General features: G+C 34.5%; 2 protein-coding genes and 1 pseudogene across 4 annotated transcripts; 2 read left to right on the top strand and 1 right to left on the bottom strand.

The window, feature by feature from the left end:
* Positions 1-2,713: 2,713 nt before the first annotated feature.
* Positions 2,714-5,947, top strand: LOC100244117 (uncharacterized). 3 transcript variants are annotated; one of them, XR_784904.3, is made up of 4 exons: positions 2,714-3,573; positions 3,896-3,973; positions 4,107-4,171; positions 4,652-5,006. XR_784904.3 is itself a non-coding variant. In XM_002279448.5 (3 exons), exons 1-3 carry the CDS (start codon positions 2,878-2,880, stop codon positions 4,110-4,112), a joined length of 780 nt encoding a protein of 259 aa, XP_002279484.2. In that variant the 5' UTR covers positions 2,714-2,877; the 3' UTR covers positions 4,113-4,449. The 3 variants fall into 3 exon arrangements, 1 of the variants encoding a protein (XP_002279484.2); XR_784909.3 differs by lacking the exon at positions 4,652-5,006 and adding an exon at positions 5,506-5,947 and having other exon boundaries at positions 2,715-3,573; XM_002279448.5 differs by lacking the exon at positions 4,652-5,006 and having other exon boundaries at positions 4,107-4,449.
* A 2,506-nt stretch (positions 5,948-8,453) lies between these two features.
* LOC104877974 (uncharacterized) lies at positions 8,454-9,911 on the bottom strand. Its single transcript, XM_010647627.3, has one exon. It carries the CDS (start codon positions 9,382-9,384, stop codon positions 8,596-8,598), a length of 789 nt encoding a protein of 262 aa, XP_010645929.1. The 5' UTR covers positions 9,385-9,911; the 3' UTR covers positions 8,454-8,595.
* A 1,177-nt stretch (positions 9,912-11,088) lies between these two features.
* On the top strand, positions 11,089-15,138 carry LOC100254383 (mannose-6-phosphate isomerase 1-like; annotated as a pseudogene).
* Positions 15,139-15,408: the final 270 nt, after the last annotated feature.

The raw sequence follows: 15,408 nt of genomic DNA, 5'->3' as shown, positions 1-15,408 counted from the left end.
TTGAATCCTTGGTATGATAATACAAGGCATCCAATACTTTAATAATTGGGTGTCTTTCAACCCACTCCAACCCTTTGTCTACTGCTTCTAGAAATGGATGTGAATGTGTCAGCAATGGTCAATATAAAAGAAAAATAAAATTAAAATATATCAAACTTTGATGGGAGAAGAATTATTGACCCAAAAAATGGAAATACATTGCGTCATTTTATGATTTTAGTCTAAAAACTAATAAGAACTTGTAATGGAAAATAATTAAGATGCTATTTGGTACATCAGATTAATCGATTGAAAATCATATCTGAATTAACTTATTAACTTACACGGTGTTAAGATTTTTGAATTTTAGATTTTCATAATTGCATTTTTGAACTACGAAATATAATGAATAAAATAATTATATTAAAAGAGTATTTGGTAAATTAATTTAGTGATTTAAAAACTTAACTTATATCAATCTCAATTTTTTTTTATAAACATAATCTTAGATTTAATTATAAATAAGTTAATTATTTTAATTTAATATTTAAAATCATTTTTAACTTTAAGTTATTAATCATTTTAATTTCATTTTTTGTCACATTCAAATGCGTAAATAAAACCTAGAAGATAGAGAAAGTAGAATATTAAAATGAAAATGTGACTCAAAATTCTTAACAATTATAAAGATGACAATGACCTTTAAGTTAAATTGATATGGATGTTTTCAAAAATAAAAATAAAAAACTTAATGGGGATTATTTTTATAGGAATTTTATAATAGCAAAAAACAAGTTAAGTGACGCACCCCTAATTATAGGGACTATTGAAAAAGTGTTAGCATCATATCATCACGCTTATATGTTAAAGTATGATATATTCTTCTAATTAGAAGTGAATTCAGTTTACAATGTAATTTTAATGAAAAATATTGAAATTATTGTTGGAAAGTATTCAAATTTCTAATAAGTATATATTCATTTTTCTAAATAATATTATATAGAATATTTCTTAAGTTATATATTATTATAATATTAAATTTTCTTATAAAATAAAAAAAATTATTAAGAATATCTTTATAAATATTAAATACTCTAAGTCATAAGGGGAAAATATTATGGTATAGAAATGTATTTGTAAAAACTAAACAAGATAAATAGAGATATGAGGAAAAACGGGGGATCATGGTGAATATAAAGAGTATAGAAATATAAAATATTTCGAGAATCCAATAATTGTATATGATTTTATCTTTTATAATATTTTTTTGTGGTATAGTAAAATAATTATTTTTCATTTGTAAATGTTGTCATGGTTGACTAAATTAAACCATGATAAAACCTCATGTATCGTGTGTATGTGATTGTTTTATTTTTATATTTTTTTAATTAATATGTTTGTATAAATCTTTTACTGACACAACAATTATTTGATTAATAGTGTACACATTATTAAGATAGTAACTAAAAAATTTAAAGTAGAATTGAAAGTAAAAATGAATGATAACCATAAAACACAAATTATATTTGTGATTTTAAATTAGAATTGAATAAAATTTTCAACTATTACATTTTGTAGAAAACTATAATTAAACACATACATGTAATGTATTAAATTAAAATCTCAAACATTACTAAAATATTGATTACTTAATGATCAAATAGCCAAAAAAAAAAAACTTGTCATTGTTTTGTTTCTCATCATGTTTTGATATTTATAGGTACTACAAATGCAATGCTTTTGAAAATTTTTTAACAAGCTTGTGGGGTGGTAGCATATGCATTATTTTGTAAAATTTGTTTTTAGGTATATTTAGGAATTAATTTCCATTTTATTTGAATTATAATATGATGAAAAGTCAAATTGATTGAAATTTTTTTAACTTATGGTGAGGTTGAGGTAATTTGACTTCTCATTGCAGTTCAATTCACCTAAATAGTAATCTAGAGTTATATTTTCTAATGAACCAAACATCATTACTATGTATTGCTAATAAATTTAAGCTTAATGACATGTAATTGTTAAATTTTTTTGTTTATTGGAATATGATCAAAATATTTTCTTTAAAGTATGTAAAAAAAATATGCTCTCTATGCATAGTTTTTTTAAAAAAATCATATATTCTTAAAAATGGTTTTCCATGGTATTGATGACATGTATTGTAATTTTTTAAAATATTATGCATTTTTATATATTATAACGAATCAAAATTCGAAAATGCATTGGAACTTCGCTCATTAAATTTTCTAATATTTGCTAAAAAAAATTTGGTTGTGCTAATACCTATTATATCATGATATTTGTGAATGTTATTAATTTGTTTTTACTTTAAAAAATTTAATATTAAAATTTTAAAATATTGCTCGTTTTATTAGTAATTATGATATGATATTTTTGTAAATTATTAATTCAATTTGAAGCTAAATTTTGAATCTTATGACTTTGTTATCTTAATAGTATATGGGAAAGATTTAAATTATAATTATAAAAATAAAATAATGTGAAGGAACTCATAAAATGGATCGATTAGTTGTGTCAAAATGAGAGTCTAACTTGAATTCGATTTTCATTTTTATCAAGGCCAAGAACACACATGAAATGGGAAAATTTTTTAAAAAATCAAGGGCTGTAAAGAGGAATGGCCTTACTAATCAACGGTGGTGAGGAGGTGGGGTGCGCAGTGCGCACGATGGTGTAGTATAGAAGCAAGTCCCGTGAGAAAAACGAACGTTAAAACCGCCCTCTCCTCTCCTCATTGTAGTATATAAACTTTATTTTCCCGGTGATTCCACAGAGAAGAAAAATAAAACAAACTCTGTTTAGATTTTCTCTCAAAGTCCGTAAAATTTTTGCGAGATTTTATTGAAGATTTGATCCCGAGATTGTGTTTTCTGTTCAATGGTGATTACAGGTTCTGAGGGCGAGAGAGTAAGCGAGTTGAAGACGATGGGTCCGGAAAGATCGAAACCTCTCCACAATTTCGCGATGCCGAGCTTGAAGTGGGGAAATCAGAGGTTCCTAAGGTGCATGAAAGTGAATTCCAATGGCGAAGTGGCCGCCGATGATGGCAGATCTTCGGATTTGGTTAGGGGTAGGCGAGAATCCGAGTCGGAGAAACGTAGATCTCTGACTTGTTCGGAGAGTTTGGAGGAGTCGCCGACGCGGTCGTCGCCGATTGGGGGGAAAGGAAAGGGGGATGAGATCGACGGCGACGACGGAATCGAAGCGGTGAGGGCGAAGCTGATGTTCGATCTTCAAGCAGCCGCCGACAAGATGAAGGTGGCTATTTTCAAGGACGGGGAAGAGGAGGACTCCTCGAGGCCATGGAATCTCAGGACAAGGAGAGCTGCGTGTAAGGCTCCGTCGCCGAGTGGTGGAGGAGGGAAGAGTTTGACGATCGAGAGGCGAAAGCCTGGTACTTCGCCGTCGAGGACTGATGTGTCGGCGCCTAGAAGAGGTGAGAAGAAAGAGAGGGCAAAGTTCTCGGTTTCACTTTCTCGGCAAGAGATTGAGGAGGATTTTATGGCCATAACGGGACACAGGCCCGCGAGGAGGCCGAAGAAGAGGGCAAAGAATGTGCAGAAGCAATTGGATGTGAGTATCAAATTGCTTTCGTTTATCTCAAGGTTTTTGGCTTGTGAGAATAAAATTTTCAACCTTGTCTTTCAAATTCTCGTTTGGGCTTTAGATAACGAAAACGAAAAACCCACCCCAATTTGAATGGAGGTTCCTGTTTTCAAGTTGCGGGAATCTGAGATTCAAAGTTTTAATTTGGTTTATTCCTCTCATTTTCTTGGCAAATGTGAAATCAGTTTCACGACTTTGAATTGAATTTTGTATCAGTACTATTAGTTCTTGTTTGTTATATGTATTGGATCTCGATGTTGCTTAGATCTTTACTTTTCTTTTTCTGCAGACGCTTTTCCCAGGCTTGTGGTTGACCGAAGTTACACCAGATTCATACAAAGTTCCCGACTTTCCTGAAACCGGAAAGGTATGCGATATTGTTCGATTTCCTTTTGCTCTTATTTCAACTTTGTTCCTTTCCTGCCATTTCTCGCTGGTTCAGGATGATTAAGTTGGAGATTATCTTACCCCTGACAATACATATACTTTTTTTCTGGCAGAGATAGTAAATACATGGCAGGAGCTGGTTTTTAGAAGTTTAAAGGTTCTTGTTCGCTGACGGCTGGTAAATTATGACTCTAGTTAGAAGTATAGCACATCACCATCTTTATGAATTGGGAATTTTGATAAAGTGTTGAATTTCCCTTAGTTGAGTTTCTTTGAACTTGTTTAGTTAGATCATGATTCATATTTCTTTTTTCCTTTGTTGCAATAAAAATTCATAAAGAAAAGATGGGTCGATGTTGTTGGATGGAAGAAGATGCTTTGTTCTTTGTAGTCAATTTTTCTGACTATGCTTCTTACCATTTGTTCATATCAATGAATTCCAAATTTTGATCTTCAGTTCCATGAATTTCATTTGTTCGTGTTCAGTATGCAGAAATGCCATGATTAAGAATGCATACTCTAGGATGCTGAAATTAGTTGAGAGTCGAGAGAGTGAGATTGGGGAGGGACAAAGGTTTTGAGGGAAATTGTTCTAGAGTTTGGTCATGCTATAGCATATCTCTCTGTTTTTCTCTCATTATTCATATGCTTTGTTCAGCTAAAGATGAGTACAATGGCTGTTTCTGGATGTCCATCTTTTGGAGCTTGATGTGGCTTGTTGGAGTTAGCAAGTTATACCCATTTCTTTCTAGTTTCTGTTGCTTCTTGTTTGGGCCAACTCTAACCTGCACTGCAATAAAATTGGCCTCTTATCATTGACATGCTTCATTGCTTCTACTAACAAATCTAGAGCTCGCCTACAGATGGGGGAGAAACACCCATATTCTTTGCCTTGTTATATTGACTTGGCCTTTGGTACAGTCACAGTGGAATTTCTCTGTATGTATTGATTGTTGAATTTGTTGGATGCCATAAAGCCATCATCTAGCATGATTTTTTGTATGTTGCCCACATTTTGCATATTGAATACAGTTCCATTTCTAAAGACGTTGCCTTAAATATTTCCGGGTTGTTCTGATTTAACCATTAATGAGACTAGCAGAAAACATGGAAACTGAATTGAGATGGATATTACTTATTTTTGGTTCTTGACAATCTCAGTCTGTGTATATTGTATTTCAGATACTACTGTATTATAAAAACTTTCAACTTGGTTCGTCAATCTATTTTCTGGGGTTGAATTTGTTCATCTGGGGACTGAGGCTTTCAGACAATTTACTTCTTGTTCTGCTATGCCTCTTTAGTCCTAAAAGAGGAACAGGGGAAACTGCTTGGTGGCCTTCCAGTTGTAGATGATTATTTACATTTTCTTTCAGAAATTTTGAAATAGAATCTTAGGGATTTCCTTTCCTAGACTTACTAGTAGGTAATAATTATAATTAAGAAAAAAAATTTCTCTGGATTGAAAAGCGAGTCTTTCTATTGGAGGTAATGGATAATTTGATTTTACAGAACTTTGAATGCTGGTGGTGCTGGTCCATGCCACACGCGCACTACGGCAGTATGTGTGGCCTTGAAGTCATCCTTCTCCAATGACAAAAACGTGCTTAAAAAGTATGAGATAAGGGCCCTATGTGTGGCCCATCTATCCTCCCGTGCCATGCCGCCAATTTCTGGCTAAAACGAAATGTTGAGATAAAGAATGAACTGAAATCTTGACACGGTCTGACATTGAATGCTGACTCGAGGATGCTTCCTCTCTATTTTACCTACTCCCGGTCAAGAGAACCCAGAATATGGACTGGATTTTCTTCACGAAAATTAGACCATTAACTCCTCTTTACACGTATGAATTGAGCTTCCTCAACAAGATGATAGGATAGATTATCTATTCATTATTGAAAACTTATTTTTATTTTTCTTAATATGTTTTATCGAAAAAAGAAATGTAAGTGGGTAACGATGAAAAATGATTGATTATCTATTCATTATTTAAAATTTATTTTTCTTAATATGTTTTATTTTCTTTTCCAACAAGAAGGTACTAAATATATAAAACTGTTTTGTTTTTACATGTATTAGCTTTAAGAATTAAGGATAGAAATTGGGTTTATATATAACCTATAAAAACTTTTAAAAGTTTATTTTAAAAATACAATAGTTTTTAAAAATTTTAAAATTCAAAATTTTTTTGCTACTTCAAATTTTAAATTTTTGAAAAATAATTTTTAAAGACAAAATATAATTTTTTTAATTTTTTTTTAATGTAAAATTACTACTATTTTTAAATTAAAATAAAATAAAAATAAAAAGTATGTGGACTAGAAGCACATATATTTTATAATTAAAACAAAAATAGAAATTATGTATATATTTGCTTCTACTATTTGCATCACTAAAACATTGTTAGGTGGTATGTTAGCATACTTTCTGTTTTTTTTTTAATTAGAAAATAGTAGTAATATATATATATATATATACACGTAAGTGCATACTTGTAATTATGGATTTTTTTATTATCTTTATTATTATGATTAGTAGATTGTTTCAGGACTCTAAAAGAAAGATGTTGTTTTTAATGATGTTTTAGTGGTTTAAATATGAGGAGGAACTTCTCGGCCAATTGATTTGTACTCAGAAATAGAGAGGGGCGGTGCTTTATATATATATATACATTTGATTCCTCTTCCTTTATTGGAGTGACATAAAATTTAAGAAAAAAAACAAAAAAAACTTTGAATTTAGTTGTTATTAAGCACTGAAATATCATTCAAATTTTTAGGTTACGTTAGATTCCTAAAACTAGTAAGAAAAAAAAAGTATTAAAGAAATTAAATTATACCATAAAAATAGTAAAGAAAATCAATATAATTAAAAATTTATATTTTTTAAAATTATTTAATTTATATATATAAAGAATTTATTAATTTTAATTTTTTTTATTTTTATTTTTACTTTTGTTTCCTTTTATATATATTTTCTATTTTTTTCTCCTATCTTCTCACATTTTGAGGATTAAACATAGCCTTATTAGTTTTTTCCATTTCAAGAATGAATAATTTATATCCATTAATTTATTTGAACAAAAGTTACCCTACTAAGTTTATCTCTCACCATTCTAGTGTATGTTTTAATTCTAATATGAAAAAAACAATACCAGGCATCTCTGCCCATTCATGTGCATTTTCATGTGAGAAAAACCCAAAGCAGGTATCACAACCATGCATAATTGAGATAATAAAATAATAACATGATTGGATTGGAAATACTCAGAAATGAATCTCGAAAGAGACACGAGTCACCTTATATATAGAGGAAGAAAAAAAAGAAGGAAAAACTAGAGGAGAACCCGCTGGATTTGGTCATGTGGGCAGCTGCAAATAAAATCTTGTGCGTGAGGAAGAAGCATATGGTATATGAGCGAAAGGTAAGGCATAGGGGAACAAGTGAAAATAAGCTAGATGGAGTAAATCATAGATTTTGAAATTACAGTGGAAATAGAAAAACAGAGAGATTTGATATAATTCCCCTCATGATCACGGGGAGACTATTTAAAAATGTTTGGACTAGTCAAACTAAAGCAACTAAAGGAAGATGTAGTCATGCCACATCCCTAGATTCCCAACCCTACAACATGGAATACTATGCGCATCAAGTCATGTCACATAGGACATAGCCATATATCCCTCCCTATCCCTCTCCCAACACAAAATCTGACATGAATTGAATTTGCCAATTTGTTGGGGAAGTGGTCACACCTTTTTTTTTTTTAAACCAGTGCAACACAATTTTCATATACTGGTCAAATCTTAATGAAGGTATCATGGCAATTGGCAAAATTTCTTCAATTAATAAAAGAAGTCGTTATGGATGACTAAAAAGTGAAAGGGTTCTTCACCAAATTCCTATATATATTTATTTAAAAAAAAAAAGAAGAAGATAAAAGGTATAGCTTCTTAGAATGTGTCATGTAATAAAAGATTGGGAATCCAAGAGATAGGTCACGTTAGAGTGGTTGGAAAAGCAAAAGAGAGAGACAAATAGTTTAATAAACCAAGGAAACTAAAAGTTAAGAGGGACCCCATAATCATTTACTTCTTTCCCTAAAACCCACTCCTTTGATCCAATTCTTTTGTCTTAATGTCGCAGGATAAAAACAAAAAGAAGAAAATTAGAGGAACCCAAATCAACGAATATATTTATAATGGTATGAGCAAAGATGACCGAAAAAAGGCTTCAAAATTCAAAAGGACAAAAGACAGCCACGTTTAATTATTAAGATAAAGAAAAAACAATGAAAAGAGGAAAAGAAATAAAGGATGGGATAGCCATGAAAGAAGGGTACCTTGTTGTTCTGTCTCCTTGGCCTGTGACATATTGATATGCATGAAAATTTACCATCCACTGTGGAATTCACTCTCCATAATCACCATGATAAACCACATTTCATTTTTCTGAGATTTCTGAAAACTTTCACCTCACTTTGAAATTTCAGGCATACAGAGTTTGATAACATAATAATTCACTAGCCATATACACATGAAGCTGAAACCATGAGATCTGTACTTGAAGATTCACGCACGACGGAAAACATAATTTAAATCATTTCTTCTTCTTTTTATCCTTGCCATTACAGAATAGTGAACCAAATCCAAACAGACCCACAGTTGCTCTGGAAATGTATGGAGGTGGAAGATTCAGGACAGGACTAATTCGTACACCATCGCCGTAAGATCTGAAATTCTTCTTCTGCGGAGGCTTCTGAGAGGAAGGATAAGAATAATATGTAGTGGAAGACGACAATGGCGACCTGGAAGGAGGTTGCTTCTGAGAGTTTTGCCTCTGATTTTCCTTCTGAAGCATTGTTTGTTTTGGATTCGGTACTGAACCGGTCGAATTGCTTCGCGACAGAAACTGTAACGACCGAATTAAGCTCCTGTTCCGACTGGTGTCACAATTGAGACTACTGCTTCGTCTGAACTGCCAGAAGGACTTGGATGCAGGCTTCTCTTCTTCATCAAAACCTACGGATAAGAATTCTTTTAATCTCATCTTCTTGGCGGTCTCCGTCGTAGGAGGAGGAAGAGGACGCTGAGGACGCGACTGAACGGCCTCAACTTGCCGGAGTTGCTCCATTGTAACGAGCTTCTTCTTAATTTCAACTGGAAGGATCTTACCATCGGAGAAAAGCTCATCGGCGGTGGAAGGCTCTTGCACGACGCTATCACCGATGCAGAAATCGAAATCGGAGGCGGAATCCAGAAGAGAGGCATCCAATCGGCGATGATAGTGGTCGATTGGCACGACGTCGTTTTGGTTGAGATCATGAGAGAACGAGATTCTGGGACTGATCCCAACGCTGGAGATCTCAGAACAGACATCAATGGCCATTGCGGAAATTGCCTGAAGAGAGGCAAGAAATCAAGACCAAAATTGGAGATTCAAACTCAATAATAGAACGTTTGGAAGAAAAGGTAAGAAACAGCAGGCTTTGCCTTTTTTTTTTTTCCTTTACTGTGCGAGCTTAGAGATTCCTCCAATGTCGATAATAACATCTGGTGGGAATTGATGCAGAATTGAAACACTCAGATTCCATTATTCTAAGAGTGATCAGGAAAAGAAGAGGCAAAAGGAAAAGAAAGAGGGAGAGGAATTGAATTCAAGCACCGAAAGGCTAGAAAAAAAAAAAGGATCTTCTATGTATGCAAAGCTTTTGCTTTAGAAAATGCGGCATAAATACTTTGGCGGCAGCCACCCGTATGATCACGGTCCGCATGTAGATTGGATTTGGCTGGACCGTTCTCACTTCTCCCCCCACTGCCACCTCTTTCTCTCACCTATATAAATAGGCGTGTTGCCAGATTTTTTTGGCTATGCAAAGCGTTACTGATACTGATACAGATGAAACTTAGAAAGTAAGTACAAACAGTGAAGATGGGAATATGGGACATAAATATTTCCACATAGAAACATGTGGTAACTCGTAAAAAAGGAGCAACGGGTGGATAATAATTGATAAACCAAGTTCACTATTGCTATGTCTAACTCAAACCTTACCTTATTCTCCCCCTTTTCTCGATATTATTAATAATGTCATTATTGCACTGGTTTGCCAAGTGGACAATCTGGACAGAGGCCTTTTTTAGTGAATATATGAGATCCAAAACGCATCCCACATGGTGTACTAACAAGGAAGGACTGACATGCAGTCATGTCAGTCTGTCACAGCACTTCTTTGGTAGTGTTCATTCCTCGGCACAACATGTTACGTGAACCCCTCATCACATTGCTCTGCACCCCTCATTTGGCATCCTCCTATATTTTGTATTTATGGATCCTCCTCCTTCCACTCCTATCCTCGGAAATTTTTTCTTTCCATAGTCAATGGTTTTGGTTAGCATTATTTTAGAAGTGAGGTTATGATGGAACCTGTTACAAGGTCATACTCATGGTAGACAGAGATTGCTTTTTATCACACCGTTCTGGCGGTTGAAAATGACTCCTGCTGCTACTGCTGGAGGCAGGCATGATGTCCCAGCAACGGGGAAATGGACAGGGTTGCGCCAACTAAAGGCTGTTCTAGGCTTCATGGTATATCCAAGTCCGTACTTAAGGCAGCGTTATCCTACACAGTGTAACTGCTTGTTCTAACAATGGTCTCTACGCCTACTGTAAGATAAGCTCTGGTTCCTTCCAAGTTTTAAATGAACATAGGCCCATCGATTCAGGTCATATTCGTTTTGAAAGACCTTTAAGAAGATTGTATTTGCCAAAAAAAAATGTTTTTAATTTGTATGAAACTTAAATCAAAGTCTTGAAAAATAATATTAATATTATATATATTTTATTAAATATGAAATAACTTATGGTATAAGCTAAAATTAAGCTTATATAAGAAGTAATATATTTTTTTATTTGAATTTTTAATTTTTATGAATTAAAATAAAGTTATAAAATCATTTTTTTTTTTAATAAAACTATTGGGATGAGTACAAAGACAATTATCAAGAGTATTTAGATTATTGTTGTAACAGACTGATGAAGTGTGAAAAATGGGAGAAGGTTGTAACAAAATCATTTGAATAATTGATAATGGGAGTATGTGATGTGGGGATGAATATGAATTCACAAAAGAAGTTTGATGTTTGATTGGTGCCTCTGTAATTTTACAGTGTGATCAAAATTTTATGGTTGGTCGTTATAGATTAAGATCTTCAAAAACATCCAGCTGTAACGGTGGAGATGATGTGTTGTCCGTCATCCTCTATGTCACGTTCAGCTGGACCAGATCCGACCCACTAGAAACCAGAAAACCTCCACAATGTAACATGCAACCGACAAAACCCTCATACCACTTCTCCTTCTCTCTTCCCGGAACCAGAATCATTGGTCTTTTGGGACTTATTGTCTTCTCAAACGCTGCAGACATGAACACATGGAGGAATGCAATTCAAATTCAAAGAACCACAGGCTCTTGAGGTTGAGGTGTTCAGTTCAGAACTACGATTGGGGCATTGTTGGTGAAAACTCACTAGTTGGGAGGTTGTTTTCTCTGAATTCTGGGTCCGGTATTATCGACCCAGATAAGCGATACGCTGAGTTCTGGATCGGACCCATGAATCTGGACCCACATTTGTCAATGAATCCCGTGAATGTGGGGAGGCTTTGACTCTCAAGTCGTGGATCTCTCGGAACCCCAATGTGCTCGGCAATGAGGTTTTGAACAAGTGGGGCTGTGATCTTCCTTTCTTGTTCAAGGTCTGTGTTTGAATCTGGATTTGCATTCGTAATCGCTTTTGTTTTGTTTCTCTGATTTTGTTTGTGACCCTAGAAAAAAAGGAGGTTTTTGGACTGTATACTTCAGTTTGATTTGAATTTCAGTAATGTTGATACGATTGTTTTGTTGGATTTGGGGCCCGGAGTGCTTAAATCTAATTCCATTAACATGAGCTCTTTGATTCTATGACAAGTTTAGGTGCTTTCGGTTGGAAAGGCTTTATCAAGGCAGGCTCACCCAGATAAAGAATTGGCAGAGACTCTGCATGAGTTGCAGCCAAATATTTATATGAATGGTAATCACAAGCCTGAAATGGCCTTGGCACTTACAGAGTTTGAGGCCCTGCATGGGTTTATTGGTCTCAAGGTAATGCACTCCTTTATTTATTTATTTATTTTGGGTGGGGTGTGTGTTGGGGTCTATGATAACTTCCCTTATTAGAAATGATTTGTTGCAGAATTTCGCTCCTAGAAAGACTAACTAAAGGGTGAGAGGAAGTTTATTTTGAGTACCTTTAGAATGTAATAGAAACTAATAATCATTAGAGCCATGGAATTCTTCAAGTGTATGATTGAGAGGTGCTTGCTTTCATTTCCCCTCCATTTCATTCCACATCATTAGTATAGATTGCAGATTTGCATCACATGGTTGTGAAATGGGTTCCTCTCTTTCTTTCCCTCTGTGAATTTTGATTACATTCCTTGATTTGGAGCCATAACTTGATGAAGGGCATCAAAGTAGTAAACCTATAAATTTGCAGGCTTTTATGTGAAACAATATGAACAAAAAATAGAAGTGGGGAAAAACCAGAAAAATTACTCTGATATTGTTCTGTCTGAATTTCTGTCTTATTGTGATTCAGTCTGTTAGTCATTGTTATTTCATTTGTCAGGAGCTCAAGGATGTGCTTTGTGGTGTCCCTGAGATTGTAGAATTGATTGGGAAGGCAGATGCGGAGCAAGTCTTACGTGCCAATGAACATGTGGGGGAAGAAAAAGTGAAAGCAGTTTTAGAGTTTATCTTCACTCAATTGATGTCATCAAACAAAGATACAATATCTGAACTGATATTCAAAATAAAACCACGTCTGAATATGGAAAAGGAGGTAGTTTAAAATAATTTCCGTGAATTTTAATTTTCTGTGTAAATTGCTATTACTTCAGAAGAAGATTATGCTTGATGAGGATTACTTGTAATTTAAAAAAAAAAGATATCCCAACTGGGTTATAATCATAATCTACCTAGTTTCTAGCTACATAATTAAACTGCCCAAATGTGCCTAGAATATATATTTAAGGGACATCCAGGAGCACCCATATTATAAAGCTGACATATGATGATATGGCACATGCCATGCATGCGTATATACAAGTTAGTCATAGAAGATGGTAAGTTATTTAACTTTTGTGTGTGTGGAGAAGGTGAGTTTTAATGAGAGGTAGTTGGTATTTACATCAAAGGAAGGGAACTTAAAACCCTTTCTGCTTATTAGACCTCTCCTACCAGCACCTTAAGGATTCCTTCCTCAGATGCTATCTTATATCAATACAAGCATACACCTATAATTTATACTCCCTTGTACCTTGTTGGATTGATATAAGTTCTTACTCCTTGTTTTCTGTTCTCTTATATAATCACCTGTTTAATTGAAATTTCTGTGCTTACTCCTTGTTGATTGCTTTACTAGGCTTTCTTTTGATTTTCCTGTTTTGTGCTTCACCTAATCAGACAAGGAAGCTAACAGATACATAACAGTTGGTGCTGAGATTGGAGGGTCAATATCCCACCGATGTGGGTGTCATAGCATCACCATTTCTAAACCATGTGAAACTAAACTCTGGTTTTCTAGGGGCAAATGAACCTAATGCATACATCCCTGGTGAATGTACTGAATGCATGGCAACCTTGGACAATGTCGTTCGTGCTGGCCTTACCTCTAAACACCAGGATATCCGAAAACTTTTTTCCATGCTCACATACCAACAGGTAAGGATACCTTTGTCCTATTCAAAACACAATGATTCACTCTAGGTCTTTTATGTTGCTTCCTCTTTGCTCATTTGGAATGAGTGTCTTTTCTATATTTTCTTGCCATCCAAGATTTGATGTTCATCATTTGTCTTCTTTTTATTAAAGTAGCCTCATCAATGTACATATGTTTGAGCATTCGTCAGAAAACTCAAAATGAAGGAGACAAACCTAAAGGCATATAAGAGTGGAAATCTTCCCCAAATAAAACTTTTCTGCTTTTTGATCAAATAGAAACATATTCAAATTTTCTACAGGATAATATAGATCACAAAATTTTAGATACTTGCACTAATCTTTAGAAGAGTTTGTCATACTGCTGTTTTGGTGTTCTTGTGGATCTTGACCTGTGTCTTCTTACATTCTAAAGTGTTAGTTATCAAGGAATAAGGGACCAAGGCACCATCAAGAGCTTTATACTTGAGAAATTAGGTCTCATCTTTGAGCAAGCCGGAAGTTGTCAATAGCGTAGAATGTGAACATAGCAGACCACTAGCCTTTTCAGTTTGCGTGCATGTCTACTGCGATGAATGTATGATAAAACACATGATAGTCTCTTACCTTGCATTTGACATTTTCTTTTGCTTACCCTTGTTTCTTTACAAACGCCAGAATTGATAGCCCAAGGGGAGCATAATATAAGGTGGTCACTGCTACTTTTCAGGGCAGTTTAGTTCATTTCAATTGTTTACCATAGTCACATTGATGACCCCCCTGATCTTGTGTAAATCCTTTAAAAGAAGGGCACATATGCAGTTGCATGCGCATTTGAACTATATAAGTATCCCACTGAGTGCATTAAGATATTGTGGTTAGCTTTTTCTTTGGCATCAAATCATCAGTGCTGAATGCTTTTCCATCGTCATTGATATTATAAAAACAGAAAGTCAAAGCCATCTCCCAGCCGAAGAGTTTGTTACTTGCTAGTGTACGAGCTGTGTGCGCTAAAATCTGTATAATGATATTTTGCAGGGGTTTCCTGAAATTCTGGTTGGAGTTTCCATGAACCCATACACCAAACGATACCTCCCACCCTTTGATGAATTTGAAGTTGATTGCTGTATTCTTCCTCAGGCTGCATCAGTGGTCTTTCCATCCGTCCCAGGACCATCACCATTTCTAATCATGGCTGGGAAGGGAACAATTCATGCAGGGTTTGCTGGAGAACATGTGATTGGAGAGGGTTCGGTTCTCTTTGTGCCTGCCAATATGGAGATTAGGATAGCGGCTTCATCCATGGAGTTACAATTGTATAGGGCTGGAGTCAACAGTAGGTTCTTTCGTAACTTGTGATTTGTATTTGTAATAAATTCAAAAATAGAGAGAGAGAGAGAGAGAGAGAGAGAGAAAAGGGCAAAAGCCAAGTTCTGCCGTCACAATTCACAACCTTTGCTTGTCCTGGAGCTTTAAATTTTGTGACCACAGTTCTTTGAAATGGGCGACAAGGACTCGAAGGCAAGTTTTCGAATACTGAAATCAACAGGAAAGGGAATAGCAAATGAGCATACCACAGGTTCAATGCTGTGTAATCCAAAAGAAACTTCTATATTAATGTCGACTCTATCTAAATAATACAAAACAAAAATTTAAATTTATGTAGCGACCTGATA

Source organism: Vitis vinifera, chromosome 1 (assembly GCF_030704535.1).
Source record: "Vitis vinifera cultivar Pinot Noir 40024 chromosome 1, ASM3070453v1".
Taxonomy (NCBI): Eukaryota; Viridiplantae; Streptophyta; class Magnoliopsida; order Vitales; family Vitaceae; genus Vitis; species Vitis vinifera.
The sequence above is the reverse complement of the archived record's forward strand: the minus strand, read 5'-3'. Positions and strand labels throughout refer to the sequence as shown.

Bases quoted from the DNA above. Each gene is read 5' to 3' on its own strand.
- LOC100244117 (XM_002279448.5), top strand. From the start codon at position 2,878: ATGGTGATTACAGGTTCTGAGGGCGAGAGAGTAAGCGAGTTGAAGACG. The intron at 3,574-3,895 runs GTGAGTATCAAA...CTTTTTCTGCAG, and splicing joins ATGTGCAGAAGCAATTGGAT to ACGCTTTTCCCAGGCTTGTG.
- LOC104877974 (XM_010647627.3), bottom strand. From the start codon at position 9,384: ATGGCCATTGATGTCTGTTCTGAGATCTCCAGCGTTGGGATCAGTCCC.